This window comes from Camarhynchus parvulus, chromosome 5, assembly GCF_901933205.1.
Source record: "Camarhynchus parvulus chromosome 5, STF_HiC, whole genome shotgun sequence".
In the NCBI taxonomy this organism is placed as follows: Eukaryota; Metazoa; Chordata; class Aves; order Passeriformes; family Thraupidae; genus Camarhynchus; species Camarhynchus parvulus.
The window spans coordinates 49,935,019-49,960,110 of NC_044575.1; the positions used below are offsets into that span (position 1 = coordinate 49,935,019).

The 25,092-nt window shown below is 39.7% G+C and overlaps 2 protein-coding genes across 3 annotated transcripts in view; one reads left to right on the forward strand and one right to left on the reverse strand.

The window, feature by feature from the left end:
* Positions 1 to 3,266: 3,266 nt before the first annotated feature.
* On the reverse strand, positions 3,267 to 24,157 carry WARS1 (tryptophanyl-tRNA synthetase 1). 2 transcript variants are annotated; one of them, XM_030949849.1, is made up of 12 exons: positions 24,107 to 24,148; positions 23,394 to 23,416; positions 20,659 to 20,873; positions 19,365 to 19,572; positions 15,928 to 16,036; positions 14,968 to 15,087; positions 14,390 to 14,572; positions 13,626 to 13,726; positions 12,284 to 12,396; positions 11,049 to 11,222; positions 7,574 to 7,714; positions 3,267 to 5,438 (listed from the first exon to the last, which is right to left on the reverse strand). In XM_030949849.1, the coding sequence occupies exons 3-12, from the start codon at positions 20,770 to 20,772 to the stop codon at positions 5,280 to 5,282; spliced, it is 1,422 nt and encodes a 473-aa protein (XP_030805709.1). In that variant the 5' UTR covers positions 20,773 to 20,873; positions 23,394 to 23,416; positions 24,107 to 24,148; the 3' UTR covers positions 3,267 to 5,279. The 2 variants fall into 2 exon arrangements, with proteins under 2 accessions (XP_030805709.1, XP_030805710.1); XM_030949850.1 differs by lacking the exon at positions 23,394 to 23,416 and having other exon boundaries at positions 24,107 to 24,157.
* Positions 24,158 to 24,417: 260 nt separating this feature from the next.
* Positions 24,418 to 25,092, forward strand: part of WDR25 (WD repeat domain 25) — a 59,453-nt gene continuing 58,778 nt past the window's right edge. Inside the window, exon 1 of the mRNA XM_030950520.1 lies at positions 24,418 to 24,456. The gene's annotated coding sequence lies outside the window, so the exon portion shown is untranslated. The remainder of the gene's footprint in view (positions 24,457 to 25,092) is intronic.

The window sequence follows — 25,092 nt, forward strand, 5'->3', positions numbered from 1 at the left end:
CTTGTTCCACTCTGTCCAAAGTGTATTTTATTTATTTATTCATTTTGTAAGACAACATCCACAAACAACCGTTGAATTGATGGACAGCATAAGAAGCATGGACATTTCAGCCCAAAGCTGACAATTGATGGCTTTGTTTTATTCTTATAGGATTATAAACTCATCAGGGAGCCTTGGCTTCATATAAAACCTCTCTTTTATCTCATTAAGGTATTTAGACTGAAGCCACTGCTTAGGCCCTTGAAGCATTTGCGAATTTTAATGTTCTAATAATTTGTTTGTCTGAGCAGGGGTTTTGGTAAATCGAGTAATTTTGTTCTACTGGCACAGAGAATGATCCTCCCAACCAAAGGAAGAGCCGGGGGGGGGGGTGTAAGATTTAACACTCTCCAGCGTGTGCTCTATACATGCTATGCCTGCACTGCATTCAGCGAGTGACTCACATATTTGTGCTCCAGGCTGCAACATCCCCCTCCCAGCAGTAATTTTCCCAAAGCACTCTCCAATTATATTCCCTTGGCAGGAGCTGAAGCAGCAATGTCCTTTCTTTTCCCTGCTGCTCTGTATGAGTGGTAGCCATGCTCTGTTTACATAACTGTGCTAATGGTCTGGCTGCAGAGCCAGGCAGGCTGTGGGATTTTCTCCCTGAGCCCCACAGCATTAGCCCTCTCCCCAGGCCATGGAGCAGCAGCTCTCCATGGCACAGCCTCTCTTGGCACAGCTTTGGAGGCAGTCTATTCTCATCCTGGAGTGAGGGCAGGGATGGATGCAAAGCCTCTTTGCTTGGCAGTGGAAAGGCTGCCATGAAACCCGTGCACTGCCGGGATTAGGCAAGTTCGAAGAGAGCTGCAAAGTTGTAATAATAATCAAGATTCCCAGCTTTTAAAAGTGTATACTCTTCTTCCTTTAAATGGTGCTGTTAGGAGCAGCTAAATGTATTTTGCCAAAGGCGCATTTTGAAAGAATTTCACACTTTTCTATTACTTCTTTCTCATCTTCCTGCTACTTATTTTTCTTTACTTTTTCCTACTTTTTTTTTCCCATGAAAAAGACAGTTGAAAAACCAGTGTCAGTGCCATGCTATTGCTTCAGAAGGAAAATCCCTAAACCCAGAAATGTTAGTTTGCTCACTCTTCCTCATGGGCAACATATATGCTTCTGGTTTAATCCCTGGATGACAACACTTGAAGTATTCTGGATCCAACCTCTCAGATTCTGCTAAAAATGCATTGATTGGAGGGAAAGGGGAATACTGTATTTTAAAAGGAGTTCTTATATTTAGGACCCTTCTAGTCAGCAGTCACTGTCACCAGTTGATGACATGGTTTTACTACACTGGCTGCAGTTTTGCAGCAGACAGGACTTGCCAGCTGCCTTTGACATACAGAAAGAACTACAAGAAGTTTAAAGAATTCAGGTGCTCCTAGACAAGAATAAAGGGAACCTCTTCTACCTCACAGAGACCATTAAAAAGCTCCACAACTCCTTCTGAAATCTAAGCCTTCAACTGGCCTTTAAAACACATTCACAGCCATGCTATCATGTCAAACAAGCACCTGAATTCTTTCAAGGGTCCACTCACCTCTTGCAGCTGGTCCAAGAGCAGGGTGAAGACACCAGGCTGGTGCACACTATGTCACCTTAAGGGGAGTGAAATGAAAGATCCAACACTAAACTGGATTCTCTCCAAAATGCTTATGGCCTCGGCAACCTACCACACTGGTGACAGCTTTGGGTGTCAGCCCCAAACTTCCTTTAGTCAGAAAGTCCTTAAAACAGAAGATGTAACCATTTCCTTGAGGTTTGGAATTTCTCTTAAGAGTCTACTACCCTTACCTCTTTCTACAAGGGATACATTTAACTGGGTAGTGATTTACCCCTGCTCTGCCTGGATGTTTGGAACCATAACTCCTTTATGCCATGTTATTCTCAGCCAACCTTGTTCTCAGGCATTACACTTTCTGAACTGAGACACTGAAAGAATGCCTGTAAAACAGACTAAACAACCTTTTTGCTAGGCAGCACTGATACCATTCATGGTCAGCCCAAGGTTTGAATATTAAACAGCCCATCTTTCCCAGTACACTCATGCACTCAGATAACTAAAAATGTCTCCTCCTGTGGGTGTAACTGAAATACAGCTGATCCCAAGGGAGAGAAATTACAGAGCAACTGCAAAAATGATTGGAATTAACTGCAGAAGCCAGTGCAAGGGGCTGAGAACTCTGTCTTGGGGTGTTCAGCACCACGTATAAGCAGGCTCTTATGTGGTCTGAACAAATGCTACACGAGAAGCAAATTGTATTTCTAGGCAGCTTCTCTCAGGAAGGGAAGGGCTTCATAATCCTGAGAAAAAAAACCTCTACACAGTGTCTGTGTGACAACCTGAGTAAGAACTCACACCTGATACAAACAGCAACAGGTACAGGAACTGTGGGAGTTCTGTAAACACAGGCGCATGAATTTAAACCAATTTTTGTTTACTGACAGGACACATATTATGTACTTCACTACACACATCTCAACACACCTGGGTGTTCAGCTTCTGGTTTTCAGCACTTGACTACTTTATTTTCTGCTTTGTATTATCTTGACCTTTAGCTACTGTAATGATCACAGAACTATTTATTTTGATAAACCAGCCAGCTGAAGGCCAGCCAACAGAAAGAAGGTACCACATTTGCTGTGCTGGGTTTGCTTTGCTATATTGACTGCAGCTTGTCACATAGATAATTTCTTTCAGCAACAAAGTTGGTGGCCTTGAGGGAAAAAAAACTCTTAGAAGTCACACCAGGATCAGGTTCCATGTTGCTGACAGTTCCTGTTTGCTCTGACAATGCTCATGAATATCCAGGCAGGTTTCAGCTTTCCTCTTGGAGATTGTGGAAGCTCTGTGGGAAGCTATTCAGGATCTGTGCTTTTGCATAGAAATGGTGAGCACTGTGTTTCCACTCAAGCACCAGTTTACACCAAAGCCACTGAGGTGTCACTGTAAACATCCCAGAGCTGGCTGCTGTGCACAGGGACATGAACATCCAGTTTGGCTGGGGACCAGGTCATCTCTGACAACTGACCTTTTACTGGATCAGTCTGGGAGCAGTCTGAAGTCTATCTGGAAGGAGGCTCTAAGGCACCCTGTTCCAACACTTCCAAACAAGGACCAGCTATATCAGGTGACAAATCAACACATAAAAAGGTAAGAAGAGAGGTCAAAACCAAAGCAACAGTAATTTAAGGCTTAAAAAAAAAGTAAAACAAAAGTAGACTTTTATCTACATTTTTATTACAGTGAGATGGACAAAATGAGCAAATTGAGGAAAACGTAATGAACGATGTCTGGTAACATTTCAGAGTGTTTTTGAAAGCTGCCTTGTCTTGACCTTTAAAATGACTCCTGGGACATAAACCATAATTACAATAGAGTCAGGAATTCATCAAGGCTCCTCTGAGAAACTGTACCATCTCAGAAGCATGTTGGTACAAGTTCCTCAGAGGACTTGAAAACAGTGGCTGTTCAGTAAACAAATACTTTTCCTATCACCTTCCTATCTAGAACTTTCAAAACATATTTCAATTGTTATAAAATAATCCATCTGCTTATCTAGAATAGAACACAGCACTGTTTCTCCTACAGCATATTTCCCTTTGGTGAATAACAAAATAAATTCTAAGCTAATGAAATAAATCTAGCAGAACAAATCTGCATATATTTTAAACAATATATTTTCATTATAAGTCTCTAAAAGCACTTTTAAAGTCAATTTAAGGCTTATCTTTTATGTATGGCTAAAGAAGACAAAGAGCAGACTGCAAGAACAGGAAGGTCATCCTTAAAGTCCAAAGTAATTAAGACTTAGCTTATTTATTACTGGATTTAAGCAGCTGCTTCTTCCCCCTAAGAATTGCTCCACTACTTCTAGAAAAAAAAAAAAAAGTTTTTCTACTCATTGTTAAGCCCTTGCGGGCACTGAGATGTTTTGCCTGTGGGTTATGAAAACAGTCTCTGGGAAACATTTTCACTAATTCACTGAAGTCAATGGCATTAGATTAGAAATGTCAGCTCACATAAACTGTAAAGAAAAAGACAAAAGCTAAGCCTTGCTATTTCCAGCACAAGTTTGAAACTCGTGTAATATACCTAGGTTTGCCTTGCACTTCTGCCTTTTCCTTGGCTCCTGGAACAAACATAACCAGGTTAACCCATCTGGGTTATCCACATCAAATAAAATCATTTTTGCTAGACTATACCTGGGCTAGCAATTTTCTGTTCTATACAAGACAGATCTAACAGCTTGCACTCAGCACTGCTCAGATCAAAACAAATAACTTATAATTTGGATTTTTCTTCCAGGAATCATAGTGAAGACATTGAAGTTCTTTTGAAGAAAGGAGATAATTAAATATTACATGAGGTATTTTAACAAAGTGTATTTTCTCACTGGCATACATCCTAAAATAAATATCCCTAGTTTAAACCTCCTGGTGCAGTGAAAGGGAACAGACAGTACTAAAACTATCCCTGTGTCCAGTGTGACTTCAATTTTCACATCATGATTTAACACTTGTTATTTATACTTAGAAACTAAAATTTGCATTTCTATACTATCTTCCACCTGAGAATATGAAGGACCTGACAGCTTCCTGATGACCTCCTCTTTCCAGAGGCACTCAGGTAAAAAGCTCCAGAAAAAAAGTACAGTGAGATTTCTGCAACTTGCCCAATGTCAAAGAGGAAGGTGACAGCAAGACAAGTCTGATATTCTTTCTCCAGTGTTCAACTCACAGATGTCCACTCTTTCTGTACTGATCCCACTTTGTAACATTCACTACTTTTTTGTGTGCAGCATGTTCTCAGCAGCCCAAGAAGACATACAATCTAGTAAACCAAGGTACAGAGTACAAAAGAAAATGGAGCTACTATTTATTACTTTTGAGATATGACCTCTTACCAACATATTTAAAGCAATTTCCAAGTTAGCCTTTATCATCAAATGGAAATTTTATTTATATTTTCAACATGAAATACATTAAAATACAATGTTGGGCTGACATACATGCTTTTCTGCAAGAGGGATCAATTCTGTCTTGCATATTCTGATTTTAAATAGATACAAGTTGTATTTTAAACTTTTTCTGTACTCTCCTGTTCATGATAATTTACTCATTATTTATAAAGCACCGATTACAGGCTGTACATAACTAGGGAGTGATGACACACAACAGAAGACAACAATTACTTGGCTGTGGATTATGAAGTGCTAAGTTACATACACATTTCTTCAAAATTCAAAAGCCAGCTTCCTTGGAGTCATGAACTGCTTCACAATTTCATCTGTGACCTGCTTCCTTCTCTCTTGATGAGCTGCTACCAAGGGCTGCATTGTTTCAATAAGTACCTTCTTCAGCTCCCCCGTGAGCAACTCCCCACTGGTGTAGGCCTGTCAAGAAAGTGTTGGTTGCTGAACATAGTGACATTCACAAAAAGACTCAGTGATCAGTATTTCTTTAAAAGACAGATCTGGATTACTTAAAAGTAAGTACATGCCTTAGAAAATTATCTGGTATCACTCTGAAAATGAAACTTGTAGAGTTGCTTGTTGCCTGTTAAAACATTAAGGTAGCTGGCCAACTTTGTATGTGACAAGTTATTATAAGGACTAAATAAACTACATTCACTAGTGTAACTAGGAAATCCTGTAATTATTTGCAGGAAATTGCAATTTTCCTCCCCAGAATCCTAGTTCAAATAAACAGTTTAAGCCATAATAATAGGTACAAATTCTCATATTTTCTTCTCATTGCATTTGGTAAGAGACTAGATGTGATTAAAATATCCTTTTTATAGCAAAGACACTCAGAATCTATGTTCACACTGTAGTCATAGTCACAGTTGGTAATCCATTCCATTGCTCAATACTGAAATGCTTTAGCTTAGAAGCACAGGCCAAGTTTATTGGTTCAGCCACATTTAGCAACCATGGCTGGGACAGTTCAGTATATATGATTACCTCCCCTCATCATCAAGCCATTTGTAACACCTGCTCAAGGTGTAAATGCTGCTGATGTTCACTGATCAAGAGTAAAATACATTAACAAGAACGAACGGAATTGCAATTTCAGGGTGTGGTTTGAGGTCAGGATGTTTGAGGTCTGTATGGGGGTGTTTAGCCTGGAGAAAAGGAGACTCAGAGGTGACCTTATCACTCTCTGCAACTTCCTGGAAGGTAGTTGTAGTCAGGTTGGGGCTGGTCTCTTTCACTAGGCAGCAACTGACAGAACAAGAGGACAGTCTCAAGCTGCATCAAGGGAAATATAGGTTGGATATTAGGAAGAAGTTTTTTAAAGAAAGGATGATAAAGTACTGGAATAGTCTGCCCAGGGAGGTGGCGGAGTCACCATCCCTGGATGTGTTTAAGAAAAGACTGGATGTGGCCCTCAGTGCCATGGTTTAGTTGAGGTGCTAGGGCTGGGTTGGACTCGATGATCTTTAACATCTATTTCAATCTAGTCCTTCTGTGAATTCTGTTATTTTTTTGCTTGTTAGTTTGTTATAAAAACACCAATGTTACTTTCTCTGGAAGTGTCCTCTGGTGCTAGAGGTGAAGCAGCTGCACTGAGGCTGCTACAGTGGGTGAGTTCATGTTTTCTACCCAGGTTCTGAGGCACCTCTGCAGTGTTTCCTGCAAGCTGTGGGCCAGGCTTTGTGCTCTGCAGCACAATCAGGCTGACACTCCTGCAGTGAATGGAGATCAATGAAAAAAATCTCTTTAAGTCAAATGCGCTTCAGGTTTCCATAAGGAATTTACAACAGCACAGAAAAGAGTAGCTATCCAACCCTGCTCTTGTGTGGGAAGGAGTAGAGGGCTGGAGAAGAATCTGCAGGTCTTGATTTCCTTGCAGCTGTTCCCAGCAGGAGAAAGCTGATAAACCAATGTGACGTGGGTGTTATCTACTGCAGCTCCCGCCTTCCAGAGAAAACACACCACCTATTATTGGTGAGGAAAGGAAGGGAAGTGGCCTGCTACCACTCCTGGGGACAGAAGTCTGCCAGACAGGCTTAAAGAAAAAGCAACATATATGAAGCAGTTTTCGCCTGGGATCAATGAATCAATTCCTCAGAGCTATTACATTTCTTTTGACGATGATAAAAAACCAAAAAGCAGCAAGCTTTAGACATGAGCTTTTGTAGTTTTGCAGAATGTTTAGGTACTTTACAATAAGGAACATCCAGAGTGTATTATACAATTAAAACAACACCAATCCCAAGGTGACCTCATTTGAAAGGTAGGGAAGATACTGTCCCACAGAGTGTGGGAGATTCCTGTGAAAACACTGGGGATTTTTTATTTTAAATGAGACAGATTGGCCTGTGAGAAAGAACACTGCAAAGAAACAAAAACTGAGATACTAATACTGAAACTTGAAAGGGATGGAAGGCATGAGAATAACACCAAAATTACCTTCCTGGAGAAGATCCTCAGGAGGATGGAGCTACATCTCTGTGGAGGGCTGAGGCACAGCTTTGTCCTCAGAGCAGGGAATGAATAACCCTGTGAGCAGTTTGGTTACTCACCTGCTTCAGCTGCTCGAGCCTGTCATCATCTTCCAGGAAGAAAGTCAGGTACATAAAGGACACGTCAACATCACAGTTGCCTCCGTACTTCCTGTGCTCCTCAATGGTGTCCCTGCCTCCCGAGAAGGCGTGCTTGTTAATCTGAAACAGCAACAGGAGCTTGTTAATCTGAAACAACACCAGCAGCTTGTGAAAATGAAATAACACCAAGAGCTTCTAATCTGAAACAACACCAGCAGTTTGTTCATCTCAAACAACACCAGAAGCTTCTAATCTGAAACAACATCAGCATCTTGTTAATCTGAAACAATACCAGCAGCTCCTGCTGTAATTCCCACCACAATCAGGATTACTTCATTGCAAACAGAGATGTGTCATGATCCTCCAAATTCTTTACTTAGGATTAGCTGAGGAATGAGTGGGACAAGTTAAAGCAGAGCCTCAGGACTGAAAAAAGGAGGTCATTAGAACCCAGCAGGGAAAAAGGGCTGTACACATACTCCTCAGACTGCATAATCAGAATAAAAATAAGTGAAAATTAAAAATAATCTACCCAAGACCCAGGAAAAAAAGTTTTAAGTCCCTTTTGCTGAAGGTGTTGGATAGAATTTGTGCTTACAGAAAATGTACTTCATGTAACAAAAATTAAGATATTCACTTTATCAAGAAATTAATTTTAGAAGAGATGAAGAAGGCATGGAAAATCCTGCAGAAATCCTTGAGATAACCTTATCCCTTCTTGTGGAAAAGAAAAACATGAGAAAGCAAAGTTAACATTACAAAAGTCTGTCTAGAATGCTTAAAATCAGACCAATGCTCAATTGTTCAGTCTAAAAATGGAGTATTTGCTGACAGCCTCCCTCTTTTTAAGCATAGTTTCCTATAGGCTGATGAACTACTGAACAGATGTAATTGCTAATCCCATTCCCAATAAATTCAGAAGCCACTGGCCTATTTTGAGCATTTATACATATGTAGAACTCTCTGAGGATGCTAATCTTCCCACAAATTTAAAGAAAATAAATTGCTAAGAGGAGGAAAAAAAATTTCTTAACCATATGCTGAGCTTCCATTTAGCTCCTGTATCTTTTGAGATACTGTTATCAACCTGCCAAGAGACACATTTGCATATGAAGTAGGGTTTTTTTAGTTCTGGTATCCAGGAGCTGTTGTATATTTACAATTTATGAACATTCCTATTATCTGTATAGACTGTCTAGTGCTTTTTTGAATCTCTCCAACCACCAAGTTACAGATGAAGTCTTGTGGCAACGAACTACAATCAGAAATCAGGCACTGACGAATATTTTAAGGCAATGAACTGCCATCTGCCACACACATCTATTCTTATATTGTAGGGCAGCCTGAATAGCTGTAAAATGAAGTTTTTACATACTCTTCTGCACTGACCTTCCTCAGTACTAGATTTTGCAAGCCTGTGTGAAATTTTTTCAAAGCCTTTTATCTCTACAGTTTGTGGTTCTTCCTAAACAGAGAAGGATTAAATAAATACAACACCAACAACAATGTCAGGTGAAAGCAATTTTTTGTTGAAACACAAAATGATTCCTTTCCTAATCTCAAATTCATTTTTTTACATATTCTGGCATTTACTAATTAACTGAGGGTTTCAGTGACCCATCCATAGTGATGCACTGATCTTTTTCCCCCTGAACTTCTCTGAATCCCTCAATATGTCTGTAGACATAAAATCTAACTAACACTTTATAGGAAAACAAATAACTGAGTTGTAATTTGCTGATAGGTACAATAAGAAGAGTTTATTGAAATGCTGTCACTCATCTCATTAGATTACTCAGAATTCTTTTAGCCATTCCCTATACATAGTAATTTTTTATCTTCTGTAAGTTTTGAACCTCATTAATTAGCAATGCATCAATAATTTGAAAAATGCTGTAAGCAGTAATTTTTTTTGTCCAGCGTAGCATTTTCTTTTTAACCTTCATTCATGACCAGAAGTCACCTTTCCTAATATTTTTTTTTATTTATTTGCTATAACAGTATTTGGTCTTTCTCTAAAGCTGTATTTCCAAAAATACTTGTTTCTGATGGGCTTCAGAAGCTGAAATAAATCTCAGCTTGTCCTCCATTACTCAACACTTTACGTCATGTTCAGATTCTCCTTTATGCCTTTTATATTCCAAGTACTAGAATTATTTTTTTATTTTTTCAAGTAGTTTAAAGACAGTAGAATTAGGACTTATGAATGTGGATCTCATTGCAGATCACAAGTTACTTGCCAGGAAAAAAACATGGAAGAACGTTACCAGTATTGCCATTAACCATGTATTCTCTATTCTGAAATTACAGCTTTTTTTTTAAAGCAGCTCTGTAACTGTGCAAGTTAACTGGAATTATTGTAATCCAAACACATGAAGAATTCCAATTCTTCAAAACAGCACTGCTTAATCAGTTTCTACAAGAGAATGAAGCATTCTGGGGTGGCTGTCAAAGAGAATTAATCCAAGCCTGCCCAATAGAAACATTAACATGTTTTCTTCTTGTTTGAACATTTATTTAATGCCTGGTTTCATGCCTTCAAATTCCTTCCCAAGGACTGACTTTCATTTTCTTTAAATACCACAACACAGGTGAACTTTTGCAAAACTACATCATCTGACACCAGATAAAAGCAATCTTCCTTTGAACTTAGAAACAAACTAGGAACATACTCAGAAGAAAATACCCCTTCTGAGTTGAAATTCATCATAATGTTTATTTGGAAATTGGAGTGAGCAGATTTCTTGGTGAATTGGCAGCAACAGATTCTCAAGCAGCAGGAAAGGTCTCACCTGTGTTGTAACTAACACCATGCAATGTTTGGTGCACCCAGCAAGGAGAGGCAGTCAAGAGAAAGAGTTGTGTATTAGGTTTACATCATGGCCTGTCAGATTGCAAAACTATGCAACATAATATTTATTTTAATAGCACGAGCCTCCACAGCTCTTATTCTTACACCACTGCTTTCCAGGTATCAGAAAAACAAACATGTTTTGTACACTATCCTAGCTAATATTTGTACTGTCAGACTAGCTGGTAAGGCAAAAGATCATATTTGATAGTTCAGCTAAATTTGCATAACTCAGTCAATTTCTGAAGATGCTTTGCCATGAAATGTATGGAAAACCCAATTCACACATGTTCAAGGAAAACACTAAAAACTGTCACTGTAACCACAAGGACCTCTGAAGGCAGTGCCAGACAGCTGAGGGGGAATCAAAGGAGTGTCAGGTGGAGCTGTGGGCCAACCTCTGCAGCACTTTCTGATGAAGCTGGAGACTACACTACCAATATGGTACCTGTAGACATGGCTCAGTGGTGGACTTGGCAGGGATAGGTTTATGGTTGAACTCCACAATCTTAAGGCTCTTTCCTGACCCAAATGACTCTATGACTCCATGACCTCTCCTTTTTGTTGCAAAGCTTCATTCTATCAGGTTTCACAGGTCCTTACCTTTGTCTTGATTTGCTTGGGTGTATCAGTGAGGAAGATGGAGGAGTTTGGGTCACTAGCACTCATTTTGGTCTGTGCTCCTTGTAGGGCTGGGAAGAAGACTGAGTGGAGTAAGGCTGGTTTAGGCTGTCCAATTCTTGGTGCTACATCGCGGGTCATTCTAAAATAAGGATCCTAAAACAACCAATAAAAGCACAGAATAAAGTTGAAAAGTGTGATTTGAAATAAATTCTGATTGATGCTGACTCATTCATGCCATAAGAAGTGATGCCAAAAAACCAAAAACTGAAAAAAGCAAACCATGAAATATTCCAGAACCTACTTTCAATCCAGTTAATTCAGAACACCAACAAACAAAATCCCCTTTTTTTTTCCTTTTCCATAGTGTTGTACACTCTGATTCCCTTAAGTAATAGGCATATTTACAAAATTTTACATTAATTCAAATAGTTGCTAAAACTATGCTTAATATGCCTGGAGATGGATGCAGCCTAAGATGAAAGCTTTCTCCCAAAGCATTTGAACAACCAGCAGAGAATCTGAACTAAATCAGCAAGCAAGCTGGCAGTGCTGTGCTAATGACGTGACTTAAACCAAAGTGAAATTTTACTTCATAATATTGTGGCTGATTAATTTGATTACATCATCTTCCAGTGTCTGTCCCTGTGACTAAAATAGCCAAAGATTCAGACAGTGCAGGATGTGATTCCTAGAAATACCACTTATTTAAAGACAAGACCCTATTACTCTCATTTGAATCTGATGTTCTTTCAGTTCTCTAAATCTGAATTGTTAAGGTTCTGCAGCCTTTCTGGCAAACTATTTCAGTGCTTCTTTATTCTTACTGAGAGAGGGTTTTTCCCCATGGTTCAACAGAAATCTCTTGTGCTGCAAGTTGAGCTCATTCCATCTTGTCCAAGTTACCATGGAGATGGCCAAAAGTTTCTTCCTCCCCTCATGTCAGTGGGCTTTTGTATAGATGTTACAGTCCTTGCTTTCCTAGATGTCAGCTCAGTGTGAATGGAGTTGAGATCAAGAGAGATGCAAAACTGGATGAATACATGATTGCTGGGTTAAGCCTTCATCTTTTCATCTTTTAGGTCTTTCAGTTTCTACCCCAGAAAGGTGCCTGCAGGAATGTTTTACAGATGCCTTGAGACACCACCATGAAGCCTGAATGGAACAATATAAAACCAAATCCAGGAAAAACAAGTTAAGCAATATGATTTTCTTACCTGGTCAATAGCACATGGGATAAGACACTGAATATTCTCCTTGCCATTGAATATCTGTGGAAATGATGAACTGAAGGATGGAGCAGCTTGGATAGCAGGAAAGCTGATCTTACCTAAAAAACATGTTTGGAAAAGCTAAGCAATCAACAGAAGCAGTGATAAATAGAGAGAATTTTTTGCAATATGTAAAATGCACAAGTGAATTATCCAAATACTTAGCTGAAGACCAAGCTCTATCTTTATCAAGCTCTGCTGCCTTATCTGAGGAAACCTTTTCACCTTTACCTTCTGCAATGTCAACAAACCTTCAACTGACATAGAAAAGACAAGCTGGGACCACACTGACTTCAGAAGTAGTTCATCACTGCATAATCTCTTGATCATTGAACTATTTACCCTTTCCAGGAACAGAACTGACTAAGCTTTCCATTTTTTTCTTTTCTTTTATTTTTTTTTGTGAGAGAATTGCTACAGCCATCACATAAGCTTCCCTCTAAGATCTTCAATCACTGCTATAATCATTTTGTATACTCATGGAGCATCTCAGATTGCCCAGTTTTCTTTTTCATACAGGGCTTAATCCCAGTGTGGCCAACCTGGAGCTGATCAAAATCCTATTGGAACAGACAGCAAGTGCTGGACTTTTACACATATGTGATGAAGTCATAATCACAATACCATCCTTTATCAGAGCACTGCTAAAGCAAGTGGAAACCTGTTCCTTGGTTGCAGTGAAGGCTAAAGTTGTCACTGGCTTAATTATTGGATGAAGAATGATGATAATGCTCAGAAACATCCAGGATTTAATGTCATTTTTACACAGAATCTTTTCTCTTGGCCATGTAACAGAAACTGCAATTGCAGTGAAGTATATGGGAGACTTGAGTTACCCAGCACCCTGATAATTTAGGCTATTCAGCACCCAACTTTTTTCATATATGTAAATGCCTATGTGTATTAATGCAACCTTTTCTGGCAAGTTTCTTTACAAATTTGGCATAGAACTTTCTAGGAGGTAAGATTGCCTATAGCTCCAATCACTGTAACAAAATAAAAAAGAAAATATAAGAAAGTCGTTCTCTGTTTTGGACTCCTTAATGTTTGTGTTTTGTACTTTGTTCTTACTTAAGTCAAAAAGGTAGAAGTTATGCTAGAAATTTCATTGTAAAGTATGTTCTATTCTGAAGGAACATCAATAACATCAGAATCTGCCTAGAAACATAATCCTGCTTTTTCTGCCTGTTTCATGAGTGGCACACTAATCTCTTTGAACTCTTATTTAAAATAGCTCAAGTGAAAGTGAAAGCAAGCATTGTTTCTTGTAACTAGCACAATTTCCTACCAATGCAATCACTGTCTGTGAAGCCAAAGATTCCTTTCACTTGGTTAAATGTGACATGCTTCTGAACTTTGACAATGTTTTTGTAGAATCCAGCACTTGTCCTGTGAGGAAAAAAAAAAGTGGAAAAATAAAATGAGAAGAGGAGGAGAGTGTATGTACAAACTTTGACTGCAAAAGCTGAGAACATCAAAAAACTTGGATTAAGTCTCACAGTTTCAGACTTTTTGTGGCCCATTGAGATGATAATTAGAGAATCATTCAAAAACAGGAATTTTATGCCTTGAAAGTTTAATTTATTCTTCCCTTCCCCCAGTAATCACTACAAACATTCTTCTTTAAACTTCACTCAATGCTGTATTATTAAAATAATTGACCAAAACAAGTTGCTGCAATGCCTTCTGTTAAAGCCAATAAACTGTAAACACATCTGAAAGATTTTGATACCATCTTAAGCAAATCAATCAGGAAGTTTCTTGGTGGTTTAGGTATTTTTACATTTCAGTTGGTTTAATATATTTTTCATCATTTACACATTGCACACACAAGTACTTGTTCATATGTTATACAGAGAATGACAATAATAGATATAAAATGTTAGATAGTATAAAAAATAATATGCTTCCATTTCAAGTACTACAAAACTTGTCCTGAAGCTTTCAAATTTAGACACACTTATTTATAAGTGTAGTCAAAGTTAGAGGAAAAATACATGGAAAATATAGACACTTTTTTCACTATACTGCTCAAAAGAAATTCATACTTACCCTAAATAGTCTAAATCCGAAAATATAAAGGTTTTATTGATGTCAAAACCACATGCAATGATGTCTTTTGCATTTTCTCTAGCATATTCATATGCCTTCTCAATTGTCATGTCCTTCCAAAGGTATTTCTCATCATCAGTTAACTGTATTACCAAGGGAACATCAAATACTTCTTGAAGCCACCTAATAGAAGCAGACACGTTTTATCCTAAATTAAGTTAAAATGAAGATGTAAATCACGCAGCTAAAATATTTTTATATAGTTAAACAGTATGTGGAGAGGTCTGCTCTTTTCTTTGTATGCATATGCAATTATATTTAGGTGAAGAGCTGTTTTTAGGGACAGTAGAAATTCTAAGGAGTGCCACATGGCTAAGAGAGTAAGGAAAAGGGCTTTATGGTGATGCAGGGATTGTGATCATTTCAGTGAAAAGGTAAGACTGAATTAAGTTCATTAATATTCACTTCACATAATCAGATCTCTTTGCAATGTATCATTTTGGCAGTTTCACAAGCCATATTTAATGTTTCTTTTGAAAAAAATGCTTTGATGAATACAACTGGTAGAAACAGCTTACTTTGTGAACAAAAATGGGATGAGATGACCAACATGCATTGCCTGAGAGGATGGCCCTCTGCCTGTATAAAGGTAAAAGGGCTTCTTGTTTTCATAAGCATCAAGTACTTGGTCCATATCTCTAGAGAAAAAAACAGAGAAAACAAGATACAACTCTTTAGCAAGAAATATCTACAGTAAAATGCCTTTATTCAAAATCTGAGTGTTTTTAAAGCCAAAAGTATTGATAAATAAATTACAGTATGTTAAAGGTCCTAGAAATAAGAAAGTTCTTGTTAATTTAAGAAAAGCATGGTCTCCTTCAGTCTTCATGGGGGAAAAAAACTCAAAGAAAAATTAAATCAAAAGTGAAAATTTGATGTTGAAATTGTGCAGCTTTTAAAATTACTTCACTGGATAATAATCTCCAGAGCCTAGCAAAACAGCCAGGGATAGGTTCTCAAACAGGTTCAACCAAGCAGCTTAGCTGACTCTGGTGGAGGTCATGCCCTCAGCCATGCTCAGGCCCTTCTGTGCAAGCTGCTGGTGCCACAGCCCAAAAGGCCCTGTGTGCTAGCATTAAACTGTGAAGGTCACTGGCAAGCTCATGCTTAGGATTACTCCCTGAGCCCTTTCTGCACCACAAACAGATGCATGGGAGCCCTGCTGAAACCAACAGTGGCACCTGGAGTTCTCTGCCAGGCCACTGCCTCTGGCTGCTGACAGAGAGACAACATGAGCCTGCACTCTGAGCACATTTCTTCAGTTTGGGGTTCCTGAGGACACATCACAAACCCACGCAATCAAGAGTTTCAAGTGTTGCCAGGGAAAATCTGCAAGAGTTGCTAATTTCAAATGGCACAGTTGGTTTGCCTTGGCATAAAAGCACATGGTTTTTGCTAGTTACAGGCTTCTCCCAATAATTCTTGCAGGAAGTCTGCCCAACAGAACCTTTTGAAGTTTAATAAAAGAAAAAACTCACCTGTGGGAAAAAAAGATTCCTCTACGTAGAAAGTGGTGAGGTTTTTGCCCAATGGCTCTTTCTATTCGATTTATCAGATCTGTGTCAATTTTACTGCTGCCAAAGCGAACTATAATCATAAAATGTTAAAAAAAAATTAAAATAAGCACAGCATAGCTACAACCAGATGTTGGAATACCAAGAACATACCAATGCAGGCTAAGACATCTTCAAGTCAAAAAATCAAAGTCAATTTTCCTGATTCTTGCCTGAAGACCCAGCAGTCACCCCCAGTATTATCTCTATGCTAGGAGGCTCAACTCACTAAAACATGCAGTATTTCTCCATCCACAAATTACTGTAATTGCAGTCTCCTTACAGCAGAAGCATTGATATTCCAAGCAAAACACAAGAAACACATTCAGATCACCAACTTGGCCTAAGCCATACAATAAAAATGTACAATAAAAAGAGGCTCTGAATGTTTCTCTTTTGATGTCCAAATTTTGTGCTGTCAGCCAACATCTTTTGCTTTCACTCAAATGACATCACCAAACCCAAATACTCTTCTGCAAACTTAATTCTTCTTTAATATGTATATGATTACAGACACTGCTCCCCTCAAGAGGCTTGAAAAGGAAATGCATAATGTTCTTCATGGCAATCACTAAGACTTATGACTTGGTGGTTTAGGAAAGGCTGTGATAGAGTAAAATAGCAGTATTTTCCCCATTCCCAGTAATTTTGGAATTTTAACAATCAGGCCAGTGCTCTATAATTTAAATTTGTTTGAAAAAAATCTGTCTAATAATCTACTGCTTGCTACTATTCTGCTCTATTCAATACTAGAATTATTCAGCATTGCACTAATGAAATGCAAAATGCATCACAAAATGGCAAATAATAATCTGAAAGAATGCTGAAAAGAGACCAAATGAGCATGAAAATGATTCAGCACATCAACAGCAACTGGCAAGAGGCTAATCTGACATCAAAAGAAAACATGAAAATGCCCTGGATTAACTGGGACTGGCTACCCTAGAAATATTTGTGTATTGTCACAGAAAGTGATTAGAAAAGCTCTCTGGGGTATAGAACACTTCACTGGAAATGCCTGAAGATCTTTATTAAACATTTACAGGTTGCACAACTCCCTTTTCTTTGCCCATGTTCACCTTTTCTGTTAAAATACAGATAATTTTTCCCTACCTATTTCCCCTTATTTGAATGTTCAGAACATCTTAGGCTGTCTGCTCACAAAGAACCTGCCTGTCCAAACAGCTTCTGACAAAGTCTCTGCTCCTAAACAAGCTTTAAAAAAATTCCCAGTGTGCTGTTCATCACTGGTCTTCTAGCTTTTACCAAAATACAGCTTTCAACTCACTGTGCAGAAGTCCTGAGAACTGCCATTTTTGCAGTTCTTCATGCACAGCATATTTGCATTTGTTGAAAATTCATTGTGTACTTTTCCTCCTTGCCACTGCCCTGTTATAACTACATAGAGAAATATATACTCCAATATTTGTCACACAGTAACTCTGGTGACCAGGCCAGTCTCAATGATCTCTCAACAGTCATGACAACAGGGAGAGGCTCCTGGAGGCTGGAAGAATGCAAATGCCAATCCTACCTTAAAGAAGGGCTAGAAGAAGGAATTGTGGAATTGAGGTGGACAGGCCAGTCCACCTCACCTCAATCTGAAGCAAATAATCCTGGAAATCATTCCCAATCATTACATTTCTAGGGATGTTCATATCTAGTACTTAGCTGACAGAACCCTTCTTCCCAGAATATCTTCAGGCTGTTTTGTTGTGCCACCATACACTTAAGTGCACATCTAGGACAAGCATTTGAGAAGGAGACCTCTTTCAATTCACACACTGCTTTCATTTTTTCTGTGTTTGATTAAACATAAGCACAGTGGCAATTTTCTCAGGTACCACTAGTAACAGATTATAGTGGCACAAAAATTTCCCTTAGGGTAGGAGCTATCCAATGTAACAACACCTTTAATTGTTATTTTTAAAAAGGGAAGGAAAAGAAGGAAGCTTATCAATAACAACCAGCTACTGCTTCATATCCTGAAGTGGCTAGGCTAGCATTCTGCTCTGAAACATTTCCAACACAGCACTTAGAACAAGCAAAATGACTAATTTATCAAATTCACTAATCTGAGAGTAGTGTAAAGAAGTAAAAACCTGTTAGGCTAACCCACACTCTGAGGAAGATGAAAGGTCTTATGTACAGAGTTACAAGAAAAAAAGGGCATGAACTGATTTATGGTAAGTACTTTTTAGGAAGATCCTGAGATTGTGCCATCACAATTGTGCAATTCTTCCTTTTCTAAAATGCTCAGGACCTCTCCGTCCAAGAAAAAGAATCCCAAATCACTTCTCTGTAACTCTTATGCAAGTAACAAGATTATGAGAGATCTTTTCCATTTCCAGATTCTAATAAATATATATTTTTCCTTCTCTCACCCTGACCTATATTTTTCTTTGCACACTTCTCCCTTTCCCATTTTCTCTCTCCTGTTACTTCCTGCAGACTCAGCTAATGTGTGCATACATTTGACACAATCTCTCAGTAACATCACAAAGAATTAAAATAATGCTGACACAAGCAACTGTCCCAAAAGCAAATATGATTACTGCAACATAAGGGTGTATGCTCTACTGTGAGCAAAAACTACTAAGCAGACCTCAGCAATGTAAACTGAGGTACTAAACATGAATTGAAGATTGACAATAATAAAAAAGGAAAAACAGAGAAATTAATGAATAGTTCTCTCATTTGTTTCTATGCTAGACTCAAACAAGTTATTAAAACAGCAAACTGTAAAACCAATAAGGAAATTACCTTGACCTCTGTTTCCTAAACTACAAAACTTTGCAAGTTTTGTAATAACCCCATCTGAAACATTCTCCATTACACTACATGTTTTTGAATGAGCTGCAACTCCTTCACTGCAGCCAGCACTTGGCTGCCTGTAAGTGTGCCTTTGTAAGAAATTACTAGACTTAACAGATTTCTGCATTAGTTTTGGACCATTCCTGCCCTCTTTAATCTATAAGTGATGTGAGGAGTGGGTAGGAAGAATCCTTCAGGCTGGTGAAAATGCTCTTCTGCATGCCAGTCACTGAATACTCAGTCACAGTGTCTTCATTAGTGTAATTTCTAATAACAGTCCTTACACAAAAAAAGAAACCACAGTAAAACTTAGACTTTGAACTTAAAGGTTCCTTGCAAAGTATTTAAGTCTTTCATAGGAAATCTCCACCTGGGACATTTTCATCTCTTACAGCAAATTCTTTAGACATGGAAATGCTAAGATTAGACATAAATTAAATGTTACCTATGATGTTTTGATCTGGATTTGTTATGATGCCTTGCTGTTTCTGTGGTCATTAGGATCACTTTACATAAATTCCTTAGTAGCAGTGAAGGAAGAGTTATACCTATGAGCTTGTCATAATCCACGCCTTTAGCATTTGATGTCTGCACATTCCAGGGATCCACTAAATCCTCATCCTCTTCTTTAGTTGTACCATTGTTTATTAATACAAGATCTTTTGGAGGCAAGCCTGCCTGATAATCTTGTCCTGTTGTTGTTTTATATGACAGTTTTAATGATAAGAGCATCCTCACTGCTGCATCAATTTCATCCTGAATAAAGGAAAAAACCCAAACAACTGTTTGCCTTAATGTACTTAAAATAGACAATTACATTAATGTCCCAACCTTTCAAAATCCCACATCCATGCTTTGATCTGAATTGCATCATTAATAAACCCTAAACTATATTTTATTTAAATGTTTTCAGCATCAATGTCAAGCGTAGAAGAAAAGCAAATACTTATTCATTAGAATATAAATCATCACCATTGGCAAGAGATCTAAAGCACCTCTGTCTTGCTTTTCAATTTCTGCCTAGGAAAAAATTGCTTGCTTGCCTTTCAGAGGTATAACAAGCTTAGCACTTTTACCATAAATTTCTAAAGGTATATAAATAAAATATAAATTATTATCTAATTTACTTTACAATGCTTTTAGTGGCTCACCTTAAAACAATTTATTCATTACAATTCATTGACAGACTGGAAGATACACTAGAACAAGAAGTTATGGTTATAACTTCTCTAATATAAAGCTATTGTAAAATCTCATGCAAGCAATAAATAGAACAACACTTTATTTGACTCCCAGTTTTCAAGGCTCTCTCCCACAGGCAATACATTAAGAAAGCCCATTTTAAAACTGAGCTTTCCTTGCCAAAATACTGATGACACAATAGGGAACCTGAAATAAATGGCAAATTACTAAATTATTTAAGGGAGTTTAAGAAGGAACTGTCAGTACAGTTACAGGAAGACATATTTGATAATGTCTACAATAGTGCCTGGAGAAAAAGATTTTCATGAACTATCTAAAGCCAGGGAAGAATGCAAGTGACATAAATTTACTTGAGAAATAAATGCCTTGGATCCTGTCACATGGTATGGCAACTGGAGGAAGCAGATTTCAAAGTCTAGGGTTCTTGTTCTTCAAGAATAAAAACTTCAGTCTTGCCAGTGACTACCTGGCTTCAGGTATGCCACAGTTCAACAGTTCACAAAATGGACATGAACAGTTTTTAACAAGGGTTTTTCTCATTACAATGCAAAATAGATCTCAGAATGATAAAATTCTTCAGCTCTCAAAGACACACCTAAACTGAAAAAAAAATGGGCTCAAAATGTGAAATGCAAATACCTTTGGTGCTTTTCCTGCTTTCAGCGCTCTGACTTTCTCTCCTTGTTCAGTCACTCTTTCAAACAGCTGAAGTGGACTCAGAGACTTCAAATCACAGTTGGGGCTGTCAGCCATTTTGCCAGACTGTACAAAGATCTGTTTAGGTACAACTCAACTGAATTTATCCTCTTCCAGCTCTTTGGCTTGGAGATTCAAAACAGCAGCAACAAACAGAACTGCAGGGCAAACAGTAGTATGTTTTACTCTTTAGTGTAAGTCTTCAAGATTAGGTGAACAGAATAAGAAAAAAAAAACGATACTGATCCCTAAAACATTCTATTCATATCAAATTGATAAATGTGGAGACGTTACACAGTGAGCTTCAGTTTCACATAAAAATGGACAGAGACTGACAAGAGCACCAGGTAAATTTAGACCTTACTGTCTGTGTTGTCTGTCTACACATTTAACACTAGAACACCTTTTCAAAATCAAATTCCTGGCAAAAGAAAAAGAATTAAATATGTGTATATATAATTCAGAGCATCTCAAAACAACTGGTAGAGGCTATCTGATTCCTGATTAATGTTCCTGCACTGATACCCTGTCAAATTCTGGATGATGAGACTTCCATAACTACAACATGGAATTTTGTCTTAGCATTTTTAATAGAGTACTTCAGCCCAAAGAAAGATACACAAGAGCAAAGCTTAGTCATCATCTTTATGGTTTTCCTCCACAAGTTACAAAACACATTGATCATTGGTGAGAAATGTTGCTTTCCAAAGAATCCTTGGGTCAGCAGTAAGCTATAAATTTGCCTGTGTTTCTCAGAACTATGCAGGAGAAGTAACAGGAGATGGTTTAAGATGAGGAGATGGCTGAGATTAAGAACACAGCAGTCTGCCCAAGCACGCTCTGCCATGCTGTGCCCGTGTGAAAAACTCCTGACTTGCAAAGGTCTTGTCTCTCTGGAGAGTCTCCTTAGAAAATTCCTGATCCACTGCAGTGCATGGAGCACAGACTGAGTGTTGGCAAAAATTCATGTTCCTTTGGCTCCCTTTTCCCAGAATTAAAACAAACAAAAAACCCAACCAAATGAAAACCCACTAATGTAACAGCTGCATTAGCTGTTCAGCAGTATTTCAAAGCCTTCCTTCAACAAAATAATCAGTCTAATCACAACCTTGGCTATATGTACATAGTGCTTATTTAAGCTGCTACTGTAAAAAGCTTTCACCTGCCTAGCAAGCTTTGAAGGTTGATTTGGTAACCAGGTGGCTACCAAACCACATCTATCATTCCAGCTTTGTTTGCCAGCCAGCTGCAGTATTCCCACATTTCAGCTTCAGCAGAATACCCTGAAAAAGTAACTGAGAAGTGGATACATCCACTTGTTAAAGTAATTTGTTTACTCTGTTAACCCTTGGATTACCAGACTTAGATTACAAAATAATACTTAAGCTTTTAACCCAATTTGATCCCTTATAACTTGACTTTTTGCAGTTCTAAAGTGTGATTTTAAAAAAACCTAATTTGAAGCAGATCAAACAATTTTTTGATGCATTCCTGCAATTTAATTACATAGTTTTATTTAGATATTGCCTTCCTCTTCTTCATGAGTGGAGAATATTTTAAGTGTTGAAGTATAGAATAAATGCATATGAGAAAATGTTTATGAACATTAACACACACCCTTTCTGTAGGAACATGCCATTTATATTTACAGGCTTCAAATTTCACAAAATAATAAAGGCATAAATAAGAATCTTCTTCGGTGTAGAACAAATTGTGACTTGTTGTTTTAACTTAATTCCTTACAGTACAGTCTTACTGATGGATTGCCTCCATTCAGAAGGGCTGAAACAACAGCTAACACTTGGCACATATACTGGAAAGCAGCAAACCAGACTCCTTAAAATGTTTGGAATATTATGGATTTAAGCTGAAAAGAGAATCTCAAATGAAGGTGCATCTTCATTAAGAAGTAGCAAAAGTAGTGGTGCAACAAGACATGAGGATATAGTGACTATAAAATGCAAAACATAGGGACTGCTGCCTAAAGGTTATCTCTATTTACCTCAGCACTGCCCCTATTTCCTAGTGGAATCCAAGCCAGGAATTAAGTGATGTGGAACACAGGTCTCTACCTTTGGAAATTCATTAATGCAATTGTGAACCACTGAAAAAAAAAAGTCTGGATATTCTACTATTTATCAGGATTTTTTTCCTTGCTTTCTTATTGGTATTATAAAAATTAACAGTCCTAGACAGATTACACACCCTGGGCAAACAGATCTGAAGGAAAAAAATGGTGGGAATTGAAGAATGAAGTATTAGGATATTTAGGACCAGAGTCTAGAATGAGCCAGTGTGAACTTGAAAGCCAAGATATGTGTGCTTTTTCTACCTATGAAATGCAGGGAACTTATAATGAGTACTGCTCCTGTGTCCATTCCAAAATATTAAATTGCTATGAGACAAAGCTCAAAAATAATCCTTGGCAAAGGTATCAGAAAACTACTGCATCTTTCTCCCTTTCCAACTGGCTGACCATCACAGATCTATGATTATTTTCACTCTCTGCAGTCTGACTGGGTAAGTCAGAGACCTGAGAATGAAAAAAACAGGGTTTCACACTAAGTGTAGAAGACAAACATTGCATGGAAGTACATTATGACTTTCAGAGATAACAGACCAGAACACGCTTTCATGAGCAAATGAAAGAATGTGAGACTAAGTCTAAAAGCACTTACATTCCTGAAAACTGTTTTTCCTCCTGTAAAACAAATCAAAATAAAAAAAAAAGAAAAATTAAAGTAGGTAGAAAATAAGAACTGAGGATCCACAGAGATATCATGTGAAACAGGCCTTGAGAGGCGCTCAGCAGACCTACCTTCCCAGTCATGGCAAACTTCAATTCATGCACGGAATTACAATAAAAAACTGCAAGACGATTTCCCGAGATGACAGATAACATGACCATTCAAAGAATGAGGACGGACCAGCACATGAATCCTGGCTGTACTGCAGCTGTATGAGAGCAAAGCCCCCGTGCAAGGACCGGCCGTGCCCAGAATTGCTGCCCACAATGACTCCTCATCCCCGCGCTCCCCGAGCCTGGCGTCTGCAGCGCTGCTGCCCCGCCCTGCCCGGGCACGGCCACCGGCCAGCTCTGCCCTTCCATGCGTTCTGCAGTGCCCGGGACACCGCGCTGCCCTCCCCAGAGAAAAGGGCACTTTCACCTGACCCTCTGGCGAGGCGGCCCCGCAGGGAATGGAGGAAAAGCCTCGAGTGCATCACCTCAAGGGAAGGAGAAAACGTGCCCGGCAGAGATCCTCCACACCCGGCGCCTCGCACCGCTCACGGGGGCGGCAGTGACCACCCAGCCAGCCCCTGTCCCGCCCGCTGGGGTCCCACCCCGGTGCCCATCCCGGTGCCCATCCCGGCCCGTCCCGGCGCTCCTCACCCGCCGCTCCTCTGTCACCACCATTGCATCACCCCAGCCGGCACGGCCGGCGCGCCTCCCGGCTGGGAAACACAACCGCCCCGGAACCATCGCCTCACGCGGTCCTCCCTCCTGCTCCAGTCCCCAGCCCAAGGGAGCGCTCTCCATTCCACTCGTAGAGCAGACGAGGAGCTCCTTCCCGCTCCAGAAGCCGCGGTCTGACCCCGCACTTCCCAACACGCGGCTCCAGCGCGGGGGCTACAACACGCGGAACTGTTTGAGCGCGGTGCATTATTTTCAGCCGGCGCGTGTTTAGAAGCGGCGCGGCGGCGGCCGGCAGGTGAGTTCCGGGCGCGCTGCCGGGAGCGCAGGTACCGCGGGGGTGGCACCGGGAATGGGGAATCGGCGCCGGGAATCGGCACCGGGAATCGGCACCGGGATGGGAACCGGGAATCGGAACAGGGAATCGGGACCGGAACGGGGCCGGGCGATGTTGTCCCAGCAGCACAGGTGGCCTCGGCGCCTGGGGACGTTGTCCCGGCAGCAGGGGTGGCCTCGGCGCCCGGGGCTCTGGGGAGAGGCGAGGGCTCTGCGGGAGAGGGAAGGAGCCGGCCTCAGTTGCCGGGGCCCTCCCGGGACCCCCTTCCTCGGGTGTTCGCAGCAGCGTGGGGCTGGAAGGGCGCTCTGGAGGTTATCCAGGCCAGCCCTGCGCCCAGGCAGCGTCACCCGGAGCGGGTTACACGGTAACGCACCCGGGTGCGTGCTGGATGTCCCCGGACAGGGAAATCCACGCCTGCACTGAGCAGCGTGTCTCAGTGCTCTGCCACCCTCCGTGAAAAGAAATGATTTCTCGGCTTGGGGTGGAACTCTTGTGTTTTAGTTTCTGGCCATTGTTCCTCGTCCTGTGACTGGGCACCACGGAACAGAGCCTGGCACCATCCTCTGGGCACCTGCCTTTGGGACATTTGTGTGAATTGATGCGATCCCCTCTGTTCTCCAGGCTAAAC

Excerpts from the sequence above, each read along its gene's own strand:
- WARS1 (XM_030949850.1), bottom strand. The coding sequence starts at position 20,772 with ATGGCTGACAGCCCCAACTGTGATTTGAAGTCTCTGAGTCCACTTCAG. Across the intron at positions 16,037-19,364 it reads GGATTATGACAAGCTCATAG|TTCGCTTTGGCAGCAGTAAA; the intron begins GTATAACTCTTC and ends TTATGATTATAG. Across the intron at positions 13,727-14,389 it reads TCGGATTTAGACTATTTAGG|GACAAGTGCTGGATTCTACA; the intron begins GTAAGTATGAAT and ends TTTTCCTCACAG.